General features: G+C 46.5%; 1 protein-coding gene across 1 annotated transcript; it reads left to right on the top strand.

Moving 5' to 3' along the window:
* Positions 1-291: 291 nt before the first annotated feature.
* Positions 292-25,627, top strand: NHERF1 (NHERF family PDZ scaffold protein 1). Its single transcript, XM_001369751.4, has 6 exons — positions 292-1,024; positions 16,246-16,407; positions 17,629-17,782; positions 22,376-22,416; positions 24,415-24,504; positions 24,875-25,627. The coding sequence occupies exons 1-6, from the start codon at positions 560-562 to the stop codon at positions 25,061-25,063; spliced, it is 1,101 nt and encodes a 366-aa protein (XP_001369788.2). The 5' UTR covers positions 292-559; the 3' UTR covers positions 25,064-25,627.
* Positions 25,628-25,863: the final 236 nt, after the last annotated feature.

Below are 25,863 nucleotides of genomic sequence, written 5' to 3'. Positions count from 1 at the left end.
TCTCCCCCAGCTGAAAGTCCGCAGCAATAACCCCTAAGCCTTCAAAACCATAAATCAGGGACCAGGAATCGGGCTTCCCAGCGCCGGAACCCAGCTGGGACTCTCTCCCTCAAACTCCAGATGCCACACCTCCCACCCTATTTGAAGCTTTGTAATGCACCTCTAGCGCTTTTTCCCTTCGCCCGCCCATCGTGCCTATTAGCAACCCCCCGCCCCTTCCACTTGCCCATTGGCTCCCTTTGTTCAAGGCTGGAGTCCCCCCTCCCCCTTTCTCTGCCGGTTCCTAATTGGGTCTGAGCAGCCCCTCCCCCGAGATAAGGGGCTGTGACAGGTTCTGGAACGCTCAGACACCGTGAGGACCTGTCATTGGTTTCTTCTGTTCCCTTCAGAACTTAAAGAAGTTCGCAGCGGCCCCTTTCCAGATTCCTGCTCCCTCCTCCTGGACTGGGGATTCTTTGCTGTGTTTCATCTAGGCTCTCCGCCTCCTAGGGCAGGGGGTGGGAGGGAGTGATTGGTGAACCAGCCCGGTCTGCTAGCCCCTGAGGTGCCCCGGAGGGAGATGAGCGCCGACGGGACCTCCGGGGGTCCCCTGCCCCGGCTCTGCAACCTGGAGAAGGGCCCGAATGGCTACGGCTTCCACCTCCACGGGGAGAAGGGCAAAGTGGGACAGTTTATCCGGCTGGTGGAGCCAGGCTCGCCAGCCGAAAAGGCGGGACTGCTGGCCGGGGACCGGCTAGTGGAGGTGAACGGCGAGAATGTGGAGCAAGAGAGTCACCAGCAGGTGGTGAGCCGCATCCGCGCCGCGCTCAACTCCGTGCGTCTGCTAGTGGTCGACCCTGAAGCGGACGAGCGCCTGCAAAAGCTAGGCGTCCAGGTGCGGGAAGAGTTACTGCGCGGCCAACCCGGGGAAGTTCCGGCCGAGCCTACACCGAAGAGGGCCGTGGAAGAGCTGGCAGATGCAAGCGAGAAGGGACAGCCGGGAGCGGCCGGGGAGTCGGGGGAAGAGAAGAGTCAACAGGAACAGGTAACTTAACTACTCCTTGATCTGGGATTCTAAAGGGGTGGCGGGGAGAGGAGGAGTTTAAGGGAGGTATCCGGGGGTCCCCGTCGCCAAGCCGCATGGCTTAGCGCAAACTTGCCGCTGTTTCGCTCTGAAGCCAAAATCAGCGATATGGAGGCTGTTTCCGCCTGCTACTGGCCCAGCCGACGCGTGTCTCTCATACAGATTGTCCCTTCCTGTCTCCCTTCACCCCCACCCTGGACCGGTCCGTGCCTCGCTGAAGCCGACTGCATGCCGCCTCTTCCTTTGGAACTCTTGGGGCGGGGGGGAGGGGGTGCTTGATGGGATCGAATCCTTTCCCTGCACATAACTATCCGCTGCCCCACTCCCCGTCTGTTCTCTTTAGAGCTCCCCACCCCCTCACCCTGCTATGGCCAAAGAGGGGTGGAAGCTTGTTTTCGCTAGAGAGCTAGCGCCATCACTACCCTCCCCCCTAGCTCCCGATTGAGTGTTGTTAAGCCCTGAGTTTCCTAGTTGGGGGCAGCCGCCTCTTTGCAGCCACAGGTGGTGGGAATTAAAACTCAGGGATGCCTGGAGAATCCAATAAAGACGACCAAGAGAAATCTAGAGGAATACACATCTCCTCTTTTCTCCCCTGATCGGGATCCACAGGTGTGTGTGTTTAGGGGGGGCGGTGCGGGAGGGTGGAATCATGTAGAGAAGGATATTGAGAAAGCATTTTTTTTTTTGAGAAAGCATTTTTAAATCTCGGTTTGGGAATAGAGAGGGCCGTAGCTAATGTATCATTAACCTCGGTCAGGTTGGACTTCATCCTTCCCAAACTGTGTGATGTGGCTTCTAAGAAAGAAAGTACGAACCCCACTGCCTTGGGGCAGGAGGAGATTGGAACCGGGCAGAGGCCAAAGATGGGGGTGGGGCGGAGAAAAGAAGTGAGTCTCAGGGGTGGTGATACTGCCACCCAAGAGGATTTATGAGTCTCAGGAATGTGAGAAGTAAGCATAAACCTTTATCTGGGAAGCTGAGGGAAAAGGGACTGGGGGCACCCAGTGAAGGGAGAGCGGACGATTTTCCTTAGGCAAACAAGCTGGGATAATTTTGTTGCTTTTTCCATGTTTGGTGTTTCCCCAAATGATCCCAACTTGGATCAGCTGGTGGACAATGGGGGTTGAAGAAATAGGGTTGTTGTTCTGAGTTGCCTGTCCCTAGAGATCATGGGAGACTTTTAAAGTCAGGAAGGGGTGGGTGCCTGGCCTTGATGAATTCCAGGGGCTCTTTGCTAGTGTTCAGATTGGGGGGAACAGAACCTGGGTCCTCAACTCTTAGTCTCCCAGAAAACCGAACTGTTAACTCACAACCAGCTGGCTTCCTGCTGGCTAATGTGGACAGGGTTGGCACTTGAAACTGGGCAAAGCTCAGGGTGGAGGAAGGGCAAGGTGCAGGGAGATTGGGGGCAGGGTGGAGAAGGCCAACTGGTTTGGTAGAAGTCAGGTCGCCAGGAACACTTTCCTGGATTTAGCTGGGTGCTGGGAACACCAGCCTCCACCTTCACCGGGCTCCTACTTCCTGGCTGTGCCAGGTTGGCTCTGATGAAGGGAGGGCAGGAGCTTCCTGGCAGGAGGGGGAGAGTTGGTGCCCTGAGGTGAGTCAGGGAACAGGTGACCTCTTGTCCCCAAGAAGAGCTCATTGTCCTGAAATTTATGCTGAGGACATCAATTAGTCATTCTCTACTAAATGAACTTTAGTCTCTCTCCCTTTCACCCCCACCTCCCCATTCTCCCTTTCCCCCTCTTTTCTCCTGAGGATTTGAAGGAAGATGTAGATGCATATCCCTCCTTGGCAAAAGAGTGGAGTCCTCCTGCACTAGCGGCTCCCCAAAGATCAGCCCTTTCCATTATCCAAGAGAGAGTGCAGATTTTCTTCTCTGGATTGTTCCCCCCTCTGCAGCTTCTGTCCAGGAAAATGTATGAGTTTAGCTTGAGCTCCCCAGGGGTAAAAGGGTAGGTTTCCAAAGGCCTGTTGGAGCACCTGCACTGGCTTGCACTTTTCCAGGGGAAAGGAGCTCCAGCTGCCCAAGCCTGGTAACCTGGCCTCTGGGGGATTCAACACATCTGTTATGTTCTTTCGGGCTCTGATACTTAGCACTCCACACTTAGGGAGCTGATAACCTAATTCAGTTCCACCTGGCAAAGAGCATGCAAAAACTGAAAAAACCTCTGAAAGAGTCCTTGGCCTCAATGAGTTTACATTCTGGAGTTCCCAGCTAGTTAAGTGGCCACACCAGATTATCTGATTGTAGATAGAGGAAATGAGCTCTTTCTGGACAGGGAACATTTGGGGGGGTTTGTTTATGCATCCCCAATACTTTAATAAATATTTGGGGAATGGAATGTGACTGGATGCCCAGTGTCTATTGCTCCATGGGTGGTATAAGCAATAATAAATTATATCCTGTTCCCAGGGAGGAAAGAAGTCTGTAAAAGAGAAGAGAGGCTCCTGCCTTGGAAAGATTGGTCAACCCTGACCGAGGGGGAAAACAGTGCTACATACTCTCACCACCAGTTCCACCAATGACCATGGGTCATGTTTATACAGTATTTAGCAGATTTACATATATTTTCTCATTTGATCCTCACAGCAGTACTGTAGGATAACAGATCCAAAAGCTACCTTAAGAGATTTTCTAGTCCTATTCCTTCATTTTACAGATAAGGAAAGTTGCACTGAAGAGACTATAAATGATTTGTCACACAGTTAGTAAATGTCCTCAGGTCCTCTGACTCCAAATCTATTTTTTCCTCTGTGCCACGAGGCATCTATCTAGAGGAAACAGTATTCTCCTCATTTTACAGATGAGAAAAGTACCTCTAAGCCATACAAATAAATATTAGTACGTTTTTTCCTCCTTTGTTTTTTTACAGAAGAGGGAAACTGAGTCACCTCTAGACAATCTCAACACTGCCCCTGCCTGGTTTTATAGATGAGGAAAGTAGGTCTCAGGTTAAGTACTTTTTTGCCCAAAGTACTCAGGTAATAAGTTACTATTCTGAGGCAAGATTCAACTTAGGTCCACTGACTCAATCAATAATAGGGTGTTTGTTTTTTTTTCACTGTCCCTATTCCATTGGTCCCCATTCAGATATCTACAGAAGTCTACGATTTAAACAGGTCTTACCCTTGTTTTTTGGCCTTTATTCAAAGATCTTCCCCAACCATTCCCTGACTCTAGGGGGTGAAGAGAAGGTGGATCTCCTAGTTGGAAATCAGGTAGTAAGGTAGACCGGACCTGAATTGATTTGACTCCAGTGTGTGATGGGGTGGTTTTTTGTTTTGCTCTTTTTCTGAGGAAAGGGGGGGGGGGGGGGATTCATGCTGACCTCAGCTAACTTTGAAAAGATTAAAATGGAGATCAGGTTTGAGTCGCTGGACATTAACTGACCAGGGCCTTGTCTTGAGTCAGAGGTTCTGGAATTTTTTAGCCTGGACAATATATCCTCTGGTTCTGGGCTGTTACTTACAGCCTGTGAATTTTCCAATAGATTGATAGCTCTGCAGGGAACCCAGTGTCCTTTGTTTAGAACCTTGGAGGAGATAAGGTGAGCATTCTTTATCTGAAAGCTTGGTATGTATGTGGAGGGAGGGGAAGGAGGGCCCTGGGCTTCCTCCTTCATCCCCATCCCACACCCCCAGGGTAGAGGTTAGAGTGCCCTTACTCTGCACTGTAGGAGGGGTATGTCAAGAGAAATTTGTTGTTCCAATTCCACATACCTTTACCAGATCCTTATTATGTAAGGGAACATGGAGATAAAGATAGGACTCGGGTCTGGTACAGGCTGGGGATCTGGCGTGCTCTCTGCCCTCATTGAGCTCATAATCTAGTTCGGGGGTTGTGACAGGGATTGATATCTGGGATACAAAATGGTATAGTGTTTAATGCATGAGAGAAAGACAGACCCAAGCTCGGCAGCCCTACCAGCCTGTTGCAGAAAGTCGAGTATTGATTCATAGAACAGGTTCTCCTGAAATCTTCTGGGTATCCCCCAATTTGGGGGGATTCTGGAAAAAAAACTTTTCCTGAGCCAGATTTTGCTGGTTATCCTTCCATTTAGGTCCATTCTAGGAAAACATCACTGGAAACAAATTCAAGACATTTGAATTAAATCCATTAGTCTTTGGATTTGGAATCCCTACTCTACTGTGACTAAATGGATAAAGAACTGGACTTAAAGTTAGATCTGAGTTCAGATTCTGATTCATACATGGTTTTAGTTGTGTGACCTTGGGCAAATCAACTTAACCACTCAACCTCAGTCTTTTTTTTTTAAACCGTTACCTTCCATCTTGGAATCGATACTGTGTATTGGCAATGGGGGGTTAAGTGACTTGCCCAGGGTCACACAGCAGCTAGGAAGTGTCTGTCAGATTTAAATCTAGAACCTCCCATCTCTAGGCCAGCTACCCAGCTGCTCCCCCTGTTTCTTCATATATTAAAATGAGGATTAAGAGGGTCTTTGAGGATTAGAGGAAAGTATATAAAATGTTTTGCAAAAAGCACCATTTAACTGTGTGCTCTTATTACTTTTTTACAAAATTCCTGTCCTAGTAACAACTCTTAAGACAGAAAGGCAAAATGGTAGGCAAACTAGGTTAAGTGACTTGCCCAGGATCATACAGCTAGCACGTGTCTGAAGTTAGATTTGAACCCAGGACTTTCTCTCCTGGTCTCTGCCCCTAAATGTAAATTTTTATTATGTTACTTTTTTTGAAATGACACTTGTGTCCTTGAAGAAATTTTTTCTATATCTGTCATGTTCTTACTATCTTGTCAAAGGTTTAACCTTTCTAGGTTTCAGTTCTCTCCTTGGGGATGGGACTCTGATCATTAAGATGTGAATTGTGGAAGGGGGAAAAAAAAGATAGGAATTGTGAGTAGAAGAAACTTGATGTAACCTTCTGGGTCATTATCTCCTGTAGTGTTCAAATGCTCAGATTCTCTGCTCTGATGTTCCCAGCTGGATTCTCCCTCAGGTGTATGTATAGACCAAAAAGCCCCAGGGGAGGGCTGGACCAACATAATCTGTCCTTTTGCATTCTCCAGATGGGATGGACCCTCCTGGGTGCCTGCTGACCAATTTCCCCTTAGCTTTTTCCCTGGGGGAAGCCCTGCCTGACCCTTGCTGGGGGTATGGTCTGACCTTTGGTGTCCCTTCTGGAAGGTGAACTAATAAGCTGTCCTTTCTGAGCCCTGAGATCCCAGCCCCACTGTCAGACCTCGGGGCTGAGAGAGTTTGCAGAAAGCGGTGTCCATTGGTTTCCTCAGAGCCCCAGGCCAGGCCTCTGGTCAGTGTCCAGAGGGCACTGCTGCGGGTGGTGAAGTCCAATTAGTCTGTTAGATCTCCCCTATTAGGCCACAGTTGGCCTCACCTATGGGGGCTTGGGAGGATGGGTTGCAGAGCATTCCTGGCTTTGAACCTTGAGTTTCTGTACTCTAGCAACGAGGCCAAAATCAAGTCTGAGCGCAGAGCCGGAGTGGCCAAAGGGGAAAACAGGGTGCAAGGGTCACAGGGTTGCCGGTTTACATCAGCCTCCATTCCCCAGATCGGTCATGAGGTTCATTAGGGGGCTATTTACGCTTTGTCTCCTCCCAGAGCGGAGCCCTAAGAAGGGATAAGCAGCTGAACAACTCAAGTGACCTTCCTGTGCCCATTTAGAACCTATTAACCTCCTGCCACAACTCTGCAACAGATTTGGGTCCAGGAAGCTCTGGGAGGAGGAGGGACCTGTGGGGCAATGCCTACTGGGGTTGTCCTTGAGCCGGGCTTGTCCTGAGCCCCCGTGCCTTCCCTCCCTGGGCGAGGGGAAGCAAGCTTGTTACCCTGACAGGTCTTGCTCTTGGGGAGGCAGCTGGGGGTGTTAAGAGGAAATGACCACTGGCTGCCCCGTTAATGTCCTGTCACCACTCCCACCTCCCTGGGCTTGGGGAAGTCACTTTCCTCTGAACAAACAGGAAGGAGAAGTTCTAGGTAACTGAAGTCAGAGCCCCCATTCAAGGAAAGCTAAAGTTACTCACTATTGACTCTGTGTGCTCTGATCTGTGCTGGAGAAGGGAACCTTAGTTATCTGTCTTCTGCAGGGGGTGGGAGGGCATGGAGTCTGCTTTGTCCAAGGTCGGGTCCTGCCCACCTCCTCGGGCAATGTGTCCTATGCCCAGATTGGGTTACACCAATTGTTTGAACTTTGCCTCCGGAGTTGGGAGGAGGGAGAGTAGCAGAGCTTTGAGCCCAGTGACCTGACCTTTTAAGGAATATGCCAGGCTGCTTGGAGGAAGGTGCTCCACTCTGCTTAGTGGACCACCCTACCACCACCACCTTTTTGGACTTTTTTTAAAATTCGGTTTCTATGTAATCCACATTCTACCCTTCCTACCTCCCCCTCTCCCACCCAATGGGGGGAGGCAAGGGGGAAAAAAACCATTACAAATATATATGGACATCCTTTCCTCTCCTTTCGTTTAGGGTCCTAGTAGGAGCACAAGCTGCGCTTTCCATTTGCCCCATTTGCTTTTTCAGCATCCTAGCTCTTGTGTGGTCTGGGTTCAAGGACTCTCTGGGAGCCAAACTTCTATGCCCACAGGCTTGATCCCCCCCCCCCCCTCTGGGGCTGCTGTGACCCCTGAGACTGAACCTGGCAGGGGACCCTGCTAGGGCCAGATTTTCCCTGGATCAGAGTTACTGTAGTCGCAGAACCAGCAGAGTTTGCATAAATAAGCAGGTAGCCTGGCTCCCAATGGGAGGGGGGGGTGGGAGGGGGCCACAAAGAAAGCCTTAGCAGAAGTCCCATTTCCATTGTCCCTCCTACCTCTCGCCAGCCTTAATCCAACTTGTGATCTTTGTCCCTCCCACCCCCAAGCTGTCCCTTCTCCCCAGCAGCTGGCACCGGGGCCCAAAAACCTGACGCAAGATCCTGAGCCCTTCTGAAGGCGCACCCCCTTCTCCCCAGCTGCCTTCCCGTCTCTATAGCACCCATCGTCATGACATCGAGGGCTGGGGGAGGGGTCAGCGCCACTCAGACAAGAGAAGGGGCAGGTCATTTCCCCCACCCTGCTTGGCAGCGCTGGGAGCGGGGAGCAATCATGGGCCTGGTCCTCTGGGACTTAGGGTATCACCTTTCTCCGGCTTTCCAGGTGGCTGCCGATGGGGCCTATTGAATTCCCCTGAGAGCAGTTGCCTCGCTCTCCCGGCCCAGCTTGGGGGGTCTGCTGGTGGTGACAGCTCCTTCTGGGCCCGGGAAGGGTTCCAGGGCGATTGACCTGGGATAAGATGAGGGCCACGAAGGCTGCCATCCTCTTGGCCGGGTGCGCTCTGGGATGGGTCTGGACAGTGAGGCGGGAGGTCCTGGTGAGAAGGTGTTGGGAAGCAGGAGTTGTTTGCCCAGCCCCAGTTACCTACTCCGGTTTTGCTAGATTGGGCATGTGTGTCTGCTCATTCTGGGTCCTGCTTTTCACCCGCCAAGCCCCCTCTTCTTCATTTTATCAGCGGCTCTTGGGCAGCAAAGGGCAACGCTGAGGTTGAGTGGCATTTAAGCTCTGCCCCCATCCATGGCCGACCTCTTTCCGAAGAGGTCAGACAAAGTTGTGTGTGACCCGACAGACCCCCTGGAAAGAATATCTCCTGCTAACAGCCTGTCCCAGTATAGGATGGACTGTGTTGACTCAGTGACCCTAGAAAGGACACCATGATGGGGCCCTGGAGGGGAGGGTGTTGAAAGGGCAGAGGGGGAAAAAAGAGGCCTAGGACTGCTCCCTTTCCCTTTGGTGAATGGAAAGCCAAGTCTAAGGAGGGTAAAAGAAGAGCCTTACCCTCAGGGACAATGGAAGGCAGGACCTGGGCCACTTTCTTTGGGTACTTAAATGTTTCAGAAAAACTGCCCATGAGAAAGAACTGTTGGTGTCAGAATGCAGGTGATGTTTCAGTTTATTTTTACTTTTTTTTCCTTTTTTTAAAAACCCTTACCTTCTGTCTTGGAATCAATACTGGGTATTGGTTCCAAGGCAGAAGAGTGGTAAGGGCTAGGCAATGGGGGTCAAGTGACTTGCCCAGGGTCACACAGCTGAGAAGTGTCTGAGGCCAGATTTATTTTTACTTTTTTAGAAATTCTTACCTTCCATTTTGGAAGTAATACTGCGTATTGGTTCCAAGGCAGAAGAATGGTAAGGGCTAGCTAGGCAATGAGGGTTAAGTGACCTGCCCAGGGAAGTGTCTGAGACCAGATTTGAACCCAGGATCTCCAATCTCTAGGCCTGGCTCTCAATCCACTGAGCTACCCAGCTGCCCCCCAGTTGTTTATTTAAGTTTATGTTTTGAGGTTTTGGTTTTATAAGATTACTCACAAAAATTAACAATATGGAAATATGTTTTGCATGATGATACATGTATAACCCAGATTAAAGTGCCTGCCAGCACTAGGAGGGGTAAGGGAAGGGAGGAAGGGAAATAAGTTTGATCATATAATTTAGGAAAACTTGTATGAAAATTTATCACATCTAATTGGTTTTAAAAAAATTATATATTCATATAAAAGAAAGAAAAAGAAACTACCAGTGATGAATCTCTTTGACAGACATGTCTGCTTTTAAAGCTTACACTAAAATGAAAGAAAGTTTTTCCTTGTGGTTTCTTTATGCCTAATTGTGGCAGTCTAGATTGAATAGGGGAATACAAAAGATAACTGAACAAGCCATTGCCTCATCTTTATGTGAATATTTTTGGGGAGGAGTCCTTTATAATTTTTATATTATATTTTTAAAAAATTCTTTACCTTCCATCTTAGAATCAATACTGTGTATTGGTTCTAAGGCAGAAGAATGGTAAGGGCTAGGCAATGGGGGTTAAGGAACTTGCCCAGATAGGAAATGCCTGGCCAGATTTGAACCTAGAAAACCTCCTGTCTCTAGGCCTGACTCTTAATCCCCTGAGCCACCCAGCTGCCCTCCTATAATTTTTATTTTCAAAAGGCATTTTTGAATGTAAGTGTAACAAGAAAGGAATAACCCAGGCCTGCCAATTTACTATACCTTTTGTTCTTGGACATGGCCTATAAAATTAGTTTGAAATAGGTGACTTAGAATTTTGAATGTCTGAAATGAGAGTTGTACAGTGTGACTCGATGAAGATTAGGGGTACGATTTTAAGGTCTTAAACTGATTTCAAAGTATAACAGTGTTAGCTTACCAGTCTCCCACCTAATGATATAGATGAATGGTTCCAGGAAGTTCCAAATTGATTTTTTTTTAACTCTTATCATCCTTCTTAGAATCAATACTGTGTATTGGTTCCAAGGCAGAAGAGTGGTCAGGGCTAGGCTAGGCAGTGAGAGTTAAATGATTTGCCCAGGGTCATATAGCAAAGGAAGTGTCTGAGTTCAAATTTGAACCCAGGACCTCCTGTCTCTGGGCCTAACTCAATCCACTGAGCCATCTAACTGGTTTCCCCGACCCTCCAGATTTTTTATTTTTTATTTTTAAGAAGTTCAGGTGTTAAAACCTACAAATAAAACTAGGGTTTCTGACACCTTTTGGGCTATATCTTGGGCCAGTAACCCAGCCTAACTATCTTTTCCTAATCCTCAGACCTAAGGAAGGTTTCTTCCTGGGGAGCAATGGGCCTTACTTATGCAACTATTGTCCATATGTTTGGATTATTTCCCAGGCCGTGGCATCCTCATAATAGTGTATTCTCTGCTCTGGGAAGAGTGTGACTTTTTTTTTCTTCCCTTCTTCATGCTGTAAGTGGGCAGATGGACACACAGAATGACTCCTTCCCTATCTTCCTGGCTCCTCCTGTGAGCCTAGACTGTGTTCCCTTTCAAAAGAGGACCCCTCAGAGAAAACCGGGGAGTTTCAGTTTCCTGTGATTTGCAACTCAATATCCTTCCCAAGCTAGCCATGAGATCTTCAGCCACATTCTAGGTGGAAGGTCTAAAACCCAGGAATGTTCCCTGCCTTGTTATTTACTCCAGCCTTCACCTCGGAGGTTCTGGTAATTGTAGTTCAGATAGCAGCAACTTCCATTACATGCATTAGCTGAGTACTCCGGAAGGAAGGCTGTGGGTTTCATCAGTCCCCAAGATGCCTCAGTGCAAAGAAGACTGCGTAGCCGCAGGAGAGAGAGAGAGAACTGAACCCAGCCCAGGGCCTGTCCCTCCCTTCCTACTGATTCTGGAACTGAGCCTTTGGGTCTCCGGGCCTCCATTTCCCCAGAGAAACCTTAGTTTTTGGTAGGTGCTGGAGCTCAAAGACCCCAGAATAATGGGGACGCTGATGCAGAGCCTCCCAGACCTTGTTTATCTCTTGCTTTCTTTGCACTTGTTCCAAGGGTGGGCAGGTTAGAGTAGAGGAAGTTTTGCTGTGGGTCTGGCTGGGACAGAAAGCTGAGCTGATCCTGGCAGCAACTTGTCAGACCTGTTCCCTCTCACCTTGGCATTTCCAGGGGGAGGGTGAGACGCGCAGCTTTGTCAGCGGATTAGTACCAAGGGGAGAAGAGAACCTCATCCCCAGAATGGGGGGGCACAGGTGAAGTATTGGGGGACGCTGATCTGAGGCCACATTGGAGAGGGACAGAAGGGTGCTTCAAAGAGTGGATTAATTCCATTTGTTGAAGGCAAGACAGGGAAGAAAAGACTTCGGGTCCCAAGTAGGAGGTGATACTTCTAGGTAGGTCTGTGGATCCCAACTGCATCCATAGCACCGAGGTTAGGAGGTAAAAGGTGCACCTGCAACGCCCCCTCCATTGCCCACACTCACTCTGCCTTTGGCTCTGGAAGAGGACCAGCCAAGGATAACCAAGCCCAGATGTAGGTGGTTGTCATTTGAACCTAAAAGGAGTTACACAGGCAAGGCGTTTACGTCTTCTCTTTGTCATCTTGGCCTTCATCCTCCCGTACACCTCTCAGCAGCAAGTTCTAGCTCTACATTTTATTAATAAAAACCCTTACCTTCCATCTTAGTGTCAATACTGCATATTGATTCCAAGGCAGGAGAGTGGTAAGGGCTAGGAAATGGGGGTGAAGTGACTTGCCCAGGGTCACACAGATTTGAACCTAGGACCTCCTGTCTCCAGGCTTATCCACTGAGCCACCCTTCTGTCCCTAGATGATTGTCATTTGAAGTCTAAAAGGAGCAAAGGCAAGGGACTCCCCTCTTTTTGTTATCTTGGCCTCCATTCCTCCTATATATCTCAGCAACAAGCTCCCTCTCTACACACTTTCCAACAATCACACTTGAATTTCTCTGTCCAAGCTGTGTCTTTGGGGGAACTGCCAAAGCCCCAGAACCCTTTAGTTCTTTGCCTTCATAAGCAGAAGGAACATACTGGGGTCTTTGGGGAAATGGGGTTAAGCTGGGGGTGGGGCAGGAGAAAAGAAGAGAGAGCTGAGGAATAGAGGAGCTTCTCTATCTGAACCTGGTACCCTCTCGTGATACAAGTGGCACTCCCCCAAGGGGAGTGGAGGTGGGCATTTTGCCAAAGGAAACCCCAGAGTTTGTCGGGCTGAGCCTTTTAGTCACCATGGGACTTGCAAGTTAGGGCAGGAAGTCTGGCTACAACTTTGGGCCTCCCTGACTTTGCCACTCCCAGCCTGAGTTTAGGCAACTAATCTTAAAGATTTTCCTTAAGAACCACCTCTTTTTCTCTTTCTCTCTATCATAACCACACCATGCTCAGGAGGAAAGTGGCTACTATCACCGTCAAAGGAATGGGGCTGTTAAGATGTTTTTCAGTCATACTGGGACTCTCTCATGACTGCTTTTTGAGGTTTTCTTGGCAAAGATACTGGAATGGTTTGCTATCCTTCTCCAGCTCATTTTACAGATGAAGAAACTGAGGCAAACAGGGTTAAGTGACTTGCCCAAGGTCACACTGCTGATAAAGTGAGGCTAGATTTGAACTCAGAAAAATGAGTCTTCCTGGCTCTATCTACTGTGCCAAGATGCAACAATAACTAGAACTCCAGAGTGAGTCATTCCTCAAGGTTTGCCCTTATTGCTTAAGTTGCTGAGGGCTGGGATGGAAATGTGGGAGGGGGGAAGGCTAAAGGTAGATAAGTCATCTTGCTATAACTCAACTGCCAAAAAAAAAATGTCATGGGGGTTAGCTTGAAAGTTAAACTTTTAACTAGAACTAGGGAGAGAACTGCAGAATGTTCAGAACTGAGGGTGCTTTAGAGTCTGTCTTGGACAGAGTAATAGTCCTGGAGTCAAGAAGACCTAGTTCAAATCCTGCCTCAGGTACCCTGAGTAAGTCACAACTTTCTGGTGCCTCAATTTCCTCATCTATAAAAGAAGGGGTTTGGAGGCAGCTAGGTAGCATAGTGGAATAAACATTAGGCCTGGAGTTTGGGGAGCCCACAAATTCAAATCTGGCCTCAGACACTTCCTAGCTGTATGACCCTGAGCAAGTCACTTGAGCTCCCATTCCCTAGCCCTTACCACTCTTCTGTCTTGGAACCAATACACAGTGTTGATTCTATCTAGGATGGAAGGTAAGAGGTTTTTGTTTTGTTTTTTAAAAAGAATATGAGAATCCATATCTCCAGGTTCTATTTATTACAACTGAGAGCTGCTGCTTCACATTTTGCATTTTTTTAACTGAACAATTGAAGGTTTAGAAGAAATAACACATAACATTTTTATAAAATTATTTTAATATCTTTGTTGTCAGGGCATGTTCTTAAACTGGACTTTAGACCAGGCCATACCAACAGTACCCCCCACAGCGTAGTCCTGGCCCACGAACTTCCCCTCCTGAATGTTATAGCATTCTTCTTACTGATATGCAGAGACTTATCAGGAATAGGGAGTATCTAGGCACTCCTAGGTCTACTAGTCCTTCAGCTTCTCATGAGTCAGGAAGTTGAGGAGGATGACCGAGTCTTGGTTTTTCCAACTAGCTATCCCTCCCCTTCCTGAAACTCTACTGTCCTGGCTGCAAAAGGAGCTGGCTTTTTTTAATTTGGGCTTTAGGAGGGCCGGAATGAGAGGAGTTGGTATTAGTAATGATAAACTTTACTGTAAATATACAGCCCGGCTTTCAGTAAATAATTATTCTTGGTCCTACTCTATTGCTGTGTACTTGCAAAGACAATATAGGACTGAGAGGGGTAACTATCCAATTCCTTTTCTATCCCTTACCTTCTGTTTTAAAATTAGTATTCCAAGGCAGAACCAGTAAGGGCTAGGCAATGGGGGTAAGTGACTTGCTCAGGGTCACAAAGCTAGGAAGTGTCTCTAGGCCATATTTGAGCCCAGGACTTCCAGACTCTAGCCTGGCTCCCTATTCACTGAGCCATCTAGCTGTCCCTACCCAAATCCTTCTTAAGGGTTCTTACCTTTCATTCTCAATCTAGGGAAGAGAAAGATCTTCAAACCCCTCCGACTGAAGAGATTTCCCCTGTGACTCCCCATGGTCCAATTGAGCAGGGCTAGTATACCTTATATCATTGGCATGTCCTTTTTTTTTTTTTCAGTGAACAAAACTATTTTCTCAGAGCAGCTAGGTGGCTCAGTGGGTAGAGAGCCACGCTCAGAGATGGGAAATCCTGGGTTCAAATTAGACTTTAGATACTTTCTAGCCATGTGACTCTGGGCAAATCACTTAATCCCAATTGATTAACTCTTGCCACTCTTCTGTTTTGGACTCCTCAATACTTACTAATGATTCTAAGACAGAAGGGAAAAAAAATTAAATCTCTCTTCTTTCCTTCCCTCTCCTACCCCCACATTGAAGAAAAAGAAAAGAAAAGAAAAACCTTTGTAGTAAATATGCCTAGTTGAACAAAACCAATTCCTGTTTTGGCTGCATCCAAAAAAAGAGAAAAGCCTTATTCAGCTTCCTGAGTTTTTTTCCCTTTCCTATCAGGAGATGGAGAGTGTACTTTGCGATGGGCTGTTGGCCTGTGAATTAAAGAAGCATGGATCTATGATTTCAAGGGAATGTCTTTTTACACCTCTACTATAACAATTAGGAAATCAGTCCTAGGGGGTTGCTTGAAGCTCACAGAGGTTGAGACTCCCTAAGTTAACTTCAAACCCAAATCTTCTTCAGGCCCAGTTATTTTTTGTGCCTGTGTTTTGTATGACTTCACATCTCTCATATTGCTTGCCTTCTGAATGAAGGACAAAACTGGAGGGAGAAAGAGAATTTGGAACTCACTTGAAAAAAAATTTCAAAGGGACAGCTAGGGTGGCCCACTGCCAGGCCCAGAGTTGGGAAGACCTAGGTTCAAACTGGCCCTAGATGCTTCCTAGCTGTGTGAGCCTGGGCAAGCCATTTATACCTCCCATTGCCTCCCTAGTCCTTCCTGTTCTTCTGCCTTGGCATCCATACTTAGTATTCATTCTAAGATGGACGGTAAGGTTCTTTTTTTTTTAATAAGCATTTCTATGGATTATTATATTTTATGGAAGGTAAGGCTCAAAAAAATAATGTCAAAAATAAGTCAAATCTCCCATACTGCACTGCTTCTGTGTCATTAAGAACAAAGGGATACAATCTTAATTAAAATGAGGAGTCAGAGATTTCTGGAATTATTAGGTTGTAAACTTCATGAAGGTAGACACCATGTCTAATCTTAATTTTTGTATCCACCCCTACGCCCAGTGTTTTAAACATAGTAAATGCTTAATGAAAGTTTTTCAGATTAAATATAAAAACTGAATAGACCTTCATGATGACCTAGTTCCCCCTCTAATTTTTAAAATTTATTTTAAAGTCATTACCTTCTGTCTTAGAATTATTACTAAGTATCTGTTTCAAGGAAGAAGAGTAGTAAGGCCTAGGCAATTGGAATTAAGTGACTTGCCCAGAGTTACATAGTTAGAAAGTGTCCAAGGGCACATTTGAACTCAGGACCTTCCATCTCTGGATCTGGCTCTCTGTCCACTGAGGCTAAGTGACAAAACTTGAGTTTCTGGGAAAGGAAGTAACTTGCCTAAGATCTCATTCATTTGTATCCATCTGGCTTAGAACTCTTGGGGTGTCGTGAGTTTTGAGGCCCAGGGAATTTATTTTGTTCAAATGTATTGTCCTGTAGGGTCCAAACCTGTTTACTGTGTGCTTCAGGATGAAAAAAAGGATCAGGAATTGGGGCTATAGCCCAGAGGGGGCAGTAGGAAGGAGGTAAAAAGGTGATGGATTTAGGGTGCTGAAATATCTGTCCTCATTTGTTAACAGAGGGAGCTGAGGCCCCGACTTTGTGCTATGAAAAAAGGTTCTAGTGGCTATGGCTTCAATCTGCACAGTGACAAGTCTAAACCTGGCCAGTACATCCGTGCTGTGGATCCCAACTCACCAGCTGAGGCCTCGGGGCTTCAGGCCCAGGATCGAATTGTGGAGGTAACTTTCCTCTTAGTCCCCCCTTCCTCTGATTCTTAGACTCTCTCATCTTCTTTTTACCAGCCTCTCCTTACCTAGCTTCTTCCTAATTAGATTGTAAGATTTGAGAGCAAGAACAGTATCTTTCATCCCCTTCCTAAACATGTTGCTTTGCACTTAAAGGGCTCCCTAAATGTCGGTGGAATGAACAAATGAAATCCTTTTTCTGTTCTGGCCTTCTTGCCACTCAGGGGTGTCCTACTCCTGTCTGCAGGCAAACTCAGCTTACCTGTAGAGCTTTGTAATCCTTGGCATGACTGAGCCCAGTTCTTAGAACCACTTCTAACAGAGGTCCATAGAGTTTACTTGGAGGGGTTTGTAGTCTTTGATACCAGCCATTTCTTGATCCTTCTCCAGGATGGCATTTTTATTTTCCAGACGTTTTTATTGGAGGAAGGGAAGGGAACCTTTGTCATGTGAAATGTCAGGCTGACATGTGAGAGACTTGATGGAAAAGGAAATGGGAATTAACTAGATTATATACCGTTTCATCTGAAGAAATAAGAAAGTGATGGAACTTCTTCAAAGCCTTTGGATCCACTAAAAAGTTGGAGAATGGTGCCAGGCCTTCATAAAACAAAATAGATGTACATTTGCCCCCAAATCCAATCACTAAACTAAAAGGCTGGTCCATTATTACTGATATACTCATCTATACCCATCTAGATATTTCCTTCATCTTTTTTCCTTTGTGGCCTAAATGATCCCAAAGGGAAAAAAACCAAAAGTTTAATTTTTCTGCAAGTCTGTTAGCTAGAATTTATTTAATAAACCTTTACCTTCCATCTCAGAATCAATACTGTGTATTGGTTCCAAGGTAAAAGAGCAGTAAGGACTAGGCAATGGGGTTAAGTGACTTGACCCAGGTCACACAGCTGGGAAGTGTCTGAGGCCAGATTTAATTAGCTAGCATCTATTAAGCCTCTCCAACATACCAGGAACTATGCTAAGCACAGGAGATACAGAGGCAAAAAAACAGCCTGTGCTTTCCAGGGGCTTACAATCTCTTCTTCTTCCTTCCCACTCTGCCCAATTATGTCCCTTGTCAACCCTGGATGCTTTGGGTTAGTGAATGGCATTTGTTGTCCAATGTGGGAAGGGGCCAGCGGGAGGGAGATCTGGAACTCTCCCCACCAGTGTTCCCCAGCTCTGGGTCACTCCGCTCTTTACCTCGTCTCACAGGTGAATGGGGTCTGTATGGAAGGGAAACAGCATGGGGATGTCGTAGCTGCCATCAAGGCCGGAGGAGAGGAGACCAAGCTGCTGGTTGTGGACAAGGAAACTGATGAGTTCTTCAAAAAGTGTAAAGTGATACCGTCCCAGGAGCACCTAAACGGTGAGTCAGGGAGGAAATGAGTGGGTAGGCCCTGATTTGGGGGACTAAAATGGCATTCGTTGCTGCAGAGTAAAACCGGGGACTGGGGCTGGGGAGGAGGGGAGAGGTGGCTAGTTCCTTTTTCCCTTGTCAAAGGTTCTTAAGAGCTTCTGGGGCTGTTGCTCCTGGCACTCACTCCATCTTCCTTTTCGGTCTTAAGACGTGGGAAACTGGCCCAGAGAAGGGGAGAATGGCTCCAAGGCTGGGGCAACAGGGAGCTGGCAGGGGTGCTTTAGGCGAAGAATAGGAGAGGGAAGCCTTATGGGGGAAGAGGCTGGTAAAAAGACAGCCCATTCTCTAATGGGAGGAGAGGAAGCTAAGAAAGCTGGACTGTCTCCTCTCCCCACCACTTCCCCAAGGGCCCACCATCATGGGCTCTGTGAAGGAAAGGGTTAACTTTGTCAGTGGGTCAGGTCAGCTCCCATAGGGGCAGACTGCTCTCCCTGCCCCCTCCCTTCCCCCTTCCCCTTCCCTGGTCAGGTTGTCTTGGAAACTTCAGGACTGCTCAGCAGAGCCTCTGGCTCCCCCTCCGGTCCCTGTTCTTGCTCCTCCCCCTCCAGGCCAGGCAGTGTTGCCATGGCAGTGGTCAGGAAGGGGTTAAGTGGACCCTGCTCTCTGTGCTGGACCCTGAAGGGGATGGCCCCTGGGCTGGGAGCCACGAGGAGGAGGGTGTGGCCAGCTTGGACTTTGCCACAGGCTGGATCCCCTGGGAGAGTTTTTAGTGTTAGGGGGCAGGTTGGTGGCTTACTAATACCATCCTGTCACATGTTCAGAAATACTTGGGGCTGGGGGGGAGGAGTTAGGAAGCTGTAAACAGTTGCCACTGAAAATGCATCTTATTTACCCAGTCCTTGTGGTCTTCTTTGAAAGGACAGGGTCCTGGGAGCCTTTTTGGCTTTACAGTTTGCAACGTTTTTCACATATGGAGGCAAGAGACTGCTTTAAAGTCAGGAAGACAGGCCCTGGGGTTTAATCTTACCTAACACAAATGGACTGTGTGCGACTCTGGCCAGGTCACTTAACCTCTGTGAGGAGCTGCTGCAGAGCAAGCATCCATCTACCTTGCACAGACAGAAGATATTTTTAAACCAGTGAAACTGCAGCTTCAGGAACTACCCTTTTGCTTTTTATGATTTTTAAAAAAATTTTACCTTCTTGGAATTAATATTAAATATAGCTCCAAGGCAAAAGAGAGCAGAAAGGGCCAGCAATAAAGATTGTGACTTGCCCAGGGTCACATGGCCAGGAAGTATCTGATTTATTTTTAAAATATATATTTTTTTACCAATTATGCATAGTAGCAAATTCCCACCTAAGTTTTCCAAAGTTATATGATCCAAATTATCTCCTCTTCCTCCTCCCAGAGCTGGCAAACAATTCGATCTGGGTTATACCTGTATTATCATATAAAACATTTCCATATTATTCATTTTTGTAAGTAAATAATCATTTAAAACAAAAACCCAAATAAACAAGTGAAAAATAAGTAAGCTTTCAACTGCATTCTGACTCCAATAGTTCTTTGTCTGGAAGTGGATAGCATTCTTTGTCATAAAGTCTTAGGCCAGATTTTTGAGCCCAGGACTTCCCATCTCTAGGCTTGATTCTTGCTTATGCCATCTTGGATCTCAACAACACTGAGGTAGATGCTTATAAATGGGGAAACTTAAGGCTAAAGAGAGCTGCGTGACTCTTAGGCTCACACAGCTAGTAGATGAGTTCAGCAAGACTTGAATTCCAGTTGCCCTGACTCTTAAGTCTGCATTCTATCTACTAGGCCACTTGGTGGCCAGAGAGTTCAGTGGGTAGGAAGTCCTTGAGTGGCCCTTGGAATGAGAGATTTGAGGAGGGGATTTAACTACTAATTAGACTCCAGTAGGACCTGTGAAGGTCTTGGCAAACTGGAATTAGATCAGTACATGAAAGGTTTCATTTGGAAGAGGGTAAGTCATGGAATCCTGACCAGAGAACTGAGATTCTGTCAACAGTTCCTGCCTCTTCAATTGCCTAGAGAAATCGCCCAAGGAAAATACTTCATGTTTGGTATCCCAAGAGGAGTAAACTAGAGAATTAGAAAGTGACATAGGGTGTGTACAACTCAGCAAGAAAGCAGGAATGGCTTTGTTTATCAGAAACAAGTGAGCAGCCCCAGCCAAGGGGGTTTCCAGTTTATGTCAAAGCTCTTTCTAGGAGTACTATTCACTTTTATGATCCTTTACAAAGTATGAGAGTCAATGATCATGGCAAAGACCATTCTGATGACATTTAACTATTTGTAGTTTTAGGAGAAGGGGAAAGAACAAGCATTTATTAAGCACCTAACATGTACTAAGCATTGTGCTTTATAAATACTATTGGGAGATAGGGCCTGTTATTCCCATTTTACAGCTGAGGAAGTGGAGATAGCCAGATCACTAGTTAAGCAATTTGCCCAGGGTCGCACGGTATCTCGAGGCTAGATTTGAACTTGGGCCCCCCTCAACCCAAGACCCAGCTCTTTATCCACTGTACCACTTAGCTGCCTCACTGTAGCCTTTAAAACAAAAAAATTCATTATAACAAAGGGCTAGAAATGAGAATTCAGCAAACTAAAATAATCCAGTAATTCTGCCATCCACATAAATTAATAATACTTTCAGAAGAATGTCATTTTCATACATCTTTTCATTTCATTAACATTTCACTTTTGGGATTGATAGCTTGGTGTTAATAAGCAGTCTTTGCACTAATTTTTGTTGCAATTTTGGCTTTTGTTTCTTTTTTTAACCCTCGCTTTCTGTCTTAATAACTTAAAGACAGAAGTGCTGGGGTCAGGCAAATATTAAGCATTTTGCCCAGAGTCACAGCTAGAAAGTATCTGAGGTCAAATCTGAACTCAGTCCCTGTAACTTCAGGCTTAGCTCTTTATCCTTTGAGCCACCTAGTTGCCCTATATTTCTTCTTAATGTCTAATTTGTGTCAAGTGCTAAAGGTTCTTCCATTGATGGATAAGCAACCGTGTCAGCATGTGGGCTATGATGGCACCACATGATTTTCTAACCTTGTGGGATTCAGTTCTGGATGGGGAATCACCATAGGCCTGGTACATCTGGCAACACAAGCTCTGGGGCTTTGACCTGCAAATGAACCTCTGGAACTGCTGGAGGAAGGGATCTTGAGAAATTTGTGGGGGAAGCAGGAGGGGAGGGAAAGTGGGATATTCAGTGAGATTAGGAATCTGAGATTGTTATTTTTTAAAACCTTTACCCTCTGCTTTTAGAATGCACACTAAGTATTTAGGTATCAGTTCCAGGGCAGAAGAGTGGTAAGGCTAAACAGTTGGGGTTAAGTGACTTGTCTAGGATCACATAGCTAGGAAGTGTCTAAGGCCAAGTTTGAGCCTAGATCTTCCTAACTCCAGGCCTGGCTCTCTCTATCCACTGAGCCACTTTAGCTGCCCCTTTGAACAAGTCATTAACCCCAATAGCATATCCTTAAGTTTCCCCATTTGTAAGCACCTACCTTACAATTGTTGAGATCCAAGATGACCAGGGTCATCCAGCTAGGAAGTATCTGAAGCCAGATTTGAACTCAGCTCCTTCCATCTCTGGCACTTTATCCACCATATTGCCTAGCTGCCCTAGGAATCTGAGACTATTATGGGATCTAAGGGACCTTAGTGGTCTTCTAGTCTTACCCTTTCATTTTAGTGCAGAAAATGGCCTATAGAAATTAAGGGACTTACCCACAATTCCTATTACAAATTAGTGAAAGCCAGGAAAAACCTAGGACAGTAAATATGAAACCCAGTTGTCTCCTAGAATAATTGTCTTCTGATAAAGCAAAATGCTTGGGTTGTGGTCATTTTTGAGTCTGGGGTAAGACTATTTCTAATTTTCATACTTAGGGTCCTCAATCATGGTCCAGGAATCAATAAAATTCAATTTTTAATTTAAAAATTTAAGAATTCAGAAGCTAGCTACCCACATGGGATCACTATATTCCATAGTGGTGGTCATTAGGAACATAATCTCTGTTAATGAAGGGGAAAGAACTATGGCATTGGTCAGGAGAGCTCAGCTTTAAAAATATCTGGTAATCTTGTTTATGTTGCATGACCTCTTAGTACCCTAGTTTATTGATCTGTAAAATGAAGATCATAATAGTTTCACCACCTCAGAGGGTAATTGTTACTATACAGGAGTCTTAAGGTCATGGTAGAGGTGCCACCTACCTAATCCTTATCTCCTTCCCACCCCTCATTCCTTACTTCTTTATATATCCTGAGATTTTTCCCTTCCCATGCCAGATGGGAATTCTCCACTTTTGCTTTGGGGGAAGTCAACATGTTATGGATCAGCCTTCCTGAATTTGTAGGCGAGGGAGGGGCATGGGCTGACAGCTCTTCTCATGCCAAGTCCTGAAGAATTTTGAGGGCAATTTGCAACCCTTCCCTGCCCACACCCTGAAATATTCCTGCAAAGTTTTGGTCAATAATGATAATGCCCAAAGTCTTTGGAATCCACATTTATAATGCGCGCTCTCTGGCTCTCTCTCCCTCCTTTACCCTTACAGGTCCCTTGCCAGAGCCTGTTGCCAATGGAGAAGTAGAGAAGGTAAAGACTGTTTTCTTCTGTTGCTTTTCTGATATCACTCCTCCAGCTTTTGACAACTACTTCCTTAATGGGTCTAAGACATCTGTTTGTGTGCATGTGCCCTCTGAGTGCCTGTGTGAGACGTAGGGAACAGAGATAAAAACCAAGAAGACGTCCAGAGAGACAGAGACATAGATAGGAGACAGGGAAGGAAGATGAAGGTGTAGAAGGACAGAGGGAACGGAAGAAAGGGAGGGAGGAAAAGAAAGAGGGGAGATAGACAACAATCTGAGAGGTTGGGAAGGAGTCTGAAGCTCTTCATCTTTGAAACTCAAGAGGCAGAAACTGATCTTGGCTGTACGATTTGGGTGTCTAATCTGCTAAAAACCCCATGCATGTCCTGCACTCTGATACTTTCTTAGCCACACAGACCCTAGCTCAGGGCAGAGCTTATTTGGAAGGAGGGAAAAGCATGGCTGTGAGTCCCTCCAAGGCCCATCCTCCCGCCCTGCTAGTCACTGGGTGATGGCCCCCACTCCCTACCATACAGAGGAGACTATTCTTCCCCTGAAGAACAGAGCTTCAGTGTCCAGCCGATGCCCAGCCTCTGCTACTTCCAAGTCTGGGTTGAGAAAACAAAGCTCTCTTCCCCCTAGCCCCTTTCCCCTCCCCCCTGCCCAGTGGAGGAAAATGAGGAACAGAGAGTTGGGAGGAGACTACAGGGGCTGTCTGCCAGCCGGGGCACTAAGAGAACAATGGAAGGGGCAGGGAGCCAAGCTGATGCTCCTGGCCAAGACATACTGAGGAAAGTTGCCCTTTCCCTAGAGGTAGCATGGAGGAGGGATGAGTCTTTTGTAGGGTCCATTCTATTCCTCCTCGACCCAGTGAGCAGAGCTGGTAGGAACACAGGTTGGGGAAAACTGGGCTATACGTCTAAAAAGGCAGCAACCTGAGGATAGTAGGAATAGGGCAGTTTTCCCTCAAAGTAATTCCCTTCTTTATTTCTCTAATCAGAGGCACAGTACTCTCTTTACACACCTTTCTACCTACAGCCTTCATATTCCTCAGGGAATCAGGCTTCTGGGAGGTTTGGGGGGAGAAATGGCAGGCACGGAGAAGGGGGTGGTCGAAAAAACCCCCGAGATTCAGGGATTATCATGAATAGAATCGTCCCACTGGCACAAAAACTCTTAGCATCCCCCCTTACAAGAACATCTCCAATCTCAAACCCAAGGGTCAAATAGCTAAAAGAGGTGAGTGAGTGAAACCTGCTATTTTTTTGGCTAAATATTATAGTGGATTACCTAGTCTTTTTCTCAAATACAAACTGGGTTACTCCTTGGAGGAATAGAAATTTTCCACCTCAGCTAATAGATCTGAGAATATTAGTGGTTTGGGGGTAAGTTAGGCCATTTGCTGCACTGCCTCATCTCAGGTGGAAGTTTTTGTCTGCCTTGTTACTGTGAGGACTATCTCCCTACTTGAAAAAACGTGTGTGTGTGTGTGTGTGTGTGTGTGTGTGTGTGTGTGTGTGTGTGTGTGTGTGTGTGTGTGTGTGTGCACGCGCGCGCTCGCCTTACCTTCCATCTTAGAATCAGTACTATGTCATGAGTACTATGTATTGATTCTAAGGAAGAACATTAAGGGTTAGGCAAAGGGGCTTAAAAGACTTGTCTAAGGTCATACAACTAGAAAGTGTCTGAGAATAGATTTGAACCCAGGACCCTCCTATCTCTGGACCTGACTATATATAGATATTTTTTAATTGAAATTTTTTATTTAGTTAATTTGGAATCTTTTCCCATGGTTCTATGATTCATGTTCTTTCCCTCCCCCACCCCCAGTCAATGAGCAATTCCACTGGGTTTTACAGGTACAATACAATACTGTGTATTGGTTCCAAAGCAGAAGAGTGGCAAGAGTTAGCAGTGGGAGTTAAGTGACTTACTGAGGTCCCATTTGAACCCAGAACCCTCTCATCTTCCCCTCCACATATATTCTTTACTTTTTTTATGCCAGGAGAGCAGCAGTGCCACTTGGTCTGAGGCAGCGTGTGAGTGCCCCAAACCAGCATCGTCAAGATCCACACTTAGTGACGCCAGTGATGAGGTATGCCTGGGCCCAGGGGCTGAGATATGGTAACTGGCCTTCTCAGAAACAAGAATCTGTCCTAGCTCAAACTCACTGGGGGACATCCTAGGAAGGAAGGGAAGAGCCATGGAGGTAATGTAGGCCTAGTGAATGACACATAACCCTGGGTCTCTTGCTTCGCAGCCTTTGGGGTCAGAACATTTGCCACACTGGCTGGCATCTAGACATATTATGATGTATTTTGTGACCTGGATCCCTGGGCTATAGGGTTGAAAACTAAGCTAAGAGTCATGACCTTCCTCAATCCACCCCTCAAGGGCAGTGGGAAAGTGATCATGCAATATGAATAGAGGGACTTAACTTTCCCCATTTCCCTTGTGGTCTTCAGGTGGATTCTCAAGACAGTCCCAAGAAAGATTCCACTCCACCCTCTTCTACCTCCTCCTCCTCTGACCCCATTTTGGACTTCAACATCTCCCTGGCGGTGGCCAAAGAACGGGCTCACCAGAAACGCAGCAGCAAACGGGCACCACAGATGGACTGGAGCAAGAAAAATGAACTCTTTAGCAATCTCTGAGCAGCCTCCTTCCTCCCTTCCCCACCAAACCATATTGGAGAGTGGGGAAGGGGTATGAGGTCTTCCTTCCATTTCCTCTTCTCCATTCATCCCAAATCAAAGTATAAATCAACACCAGCCTGATTTTTCTAGAAACCTGTTCTTTCTGAAGCCCAGAGGGCATGTTTTCCTATTCTGTCCTAAATGAGAAAGGCACCTTCCCCCCAAATCCTTTCTTCTTAGGGTCTAAGAGGGGTCTATTTCTTGACAACATTCTCCCCATTCCTTGCCAGCTGGAAGATGATTTAATAGGATAGATTTTTTTTTTCAATTCATGATTTCATGCCATCCTAACATAACACTGTCCCAGAGCTTGGGAATGACTGAATGAAAAGCCCCAAGGACAGAAACCACAGCTCAGGGATGGTCAGAGCCTTCTCCCTAAAAGCCACAAATCAGGGTGTTTGGGGGTTTTCTGGGGGAGGGAAGGTTGTAGGAGAATGTTCTAGTGTCAAGTTTAGAAGGATTTTGTGTGTGTGTGTGTTATGATTAACATGATTCTTCCCAGTTCTTGGGTTGGAGGAAGTTGCTTGTTTTGACTTAAGCTTGTTTGTCCCTACTCTTAAGTAAGACTATTTGGGCTCCCTGGGCTCTAGGGTAAGAGGAACTACTTACCTGGCAGCTTCCCAGCTGAGAGCTGGCCATCAGTTAGTCAACAATCCTTTATTAGGTATCTACTACATGCCAGACATTGCTAGCACCTGAGAGGAAGAACACTCTTCCCCTCACCCCTGCCTCACTCCCCAAAAGAGTCCCTGATC

Source organism: Monodelphis domestica, chromosome 2 (assembly GCF_027887165.1).
Source record: "Monodelphis domestica isolate mMonDom1 chromosome 2, mMonDom1.pri, whole genome shotgun sequence".
Classification (NCBI taxonomy): Eukaryota; Metazoa; Chordata; class Mammalia; order Didelphimorphia; family Didelphidae; genus Monodelphis; species Monodelphis domestica.
This window is presented reverse-complemented; position numbering and strand designations above follow the sequence as displayed.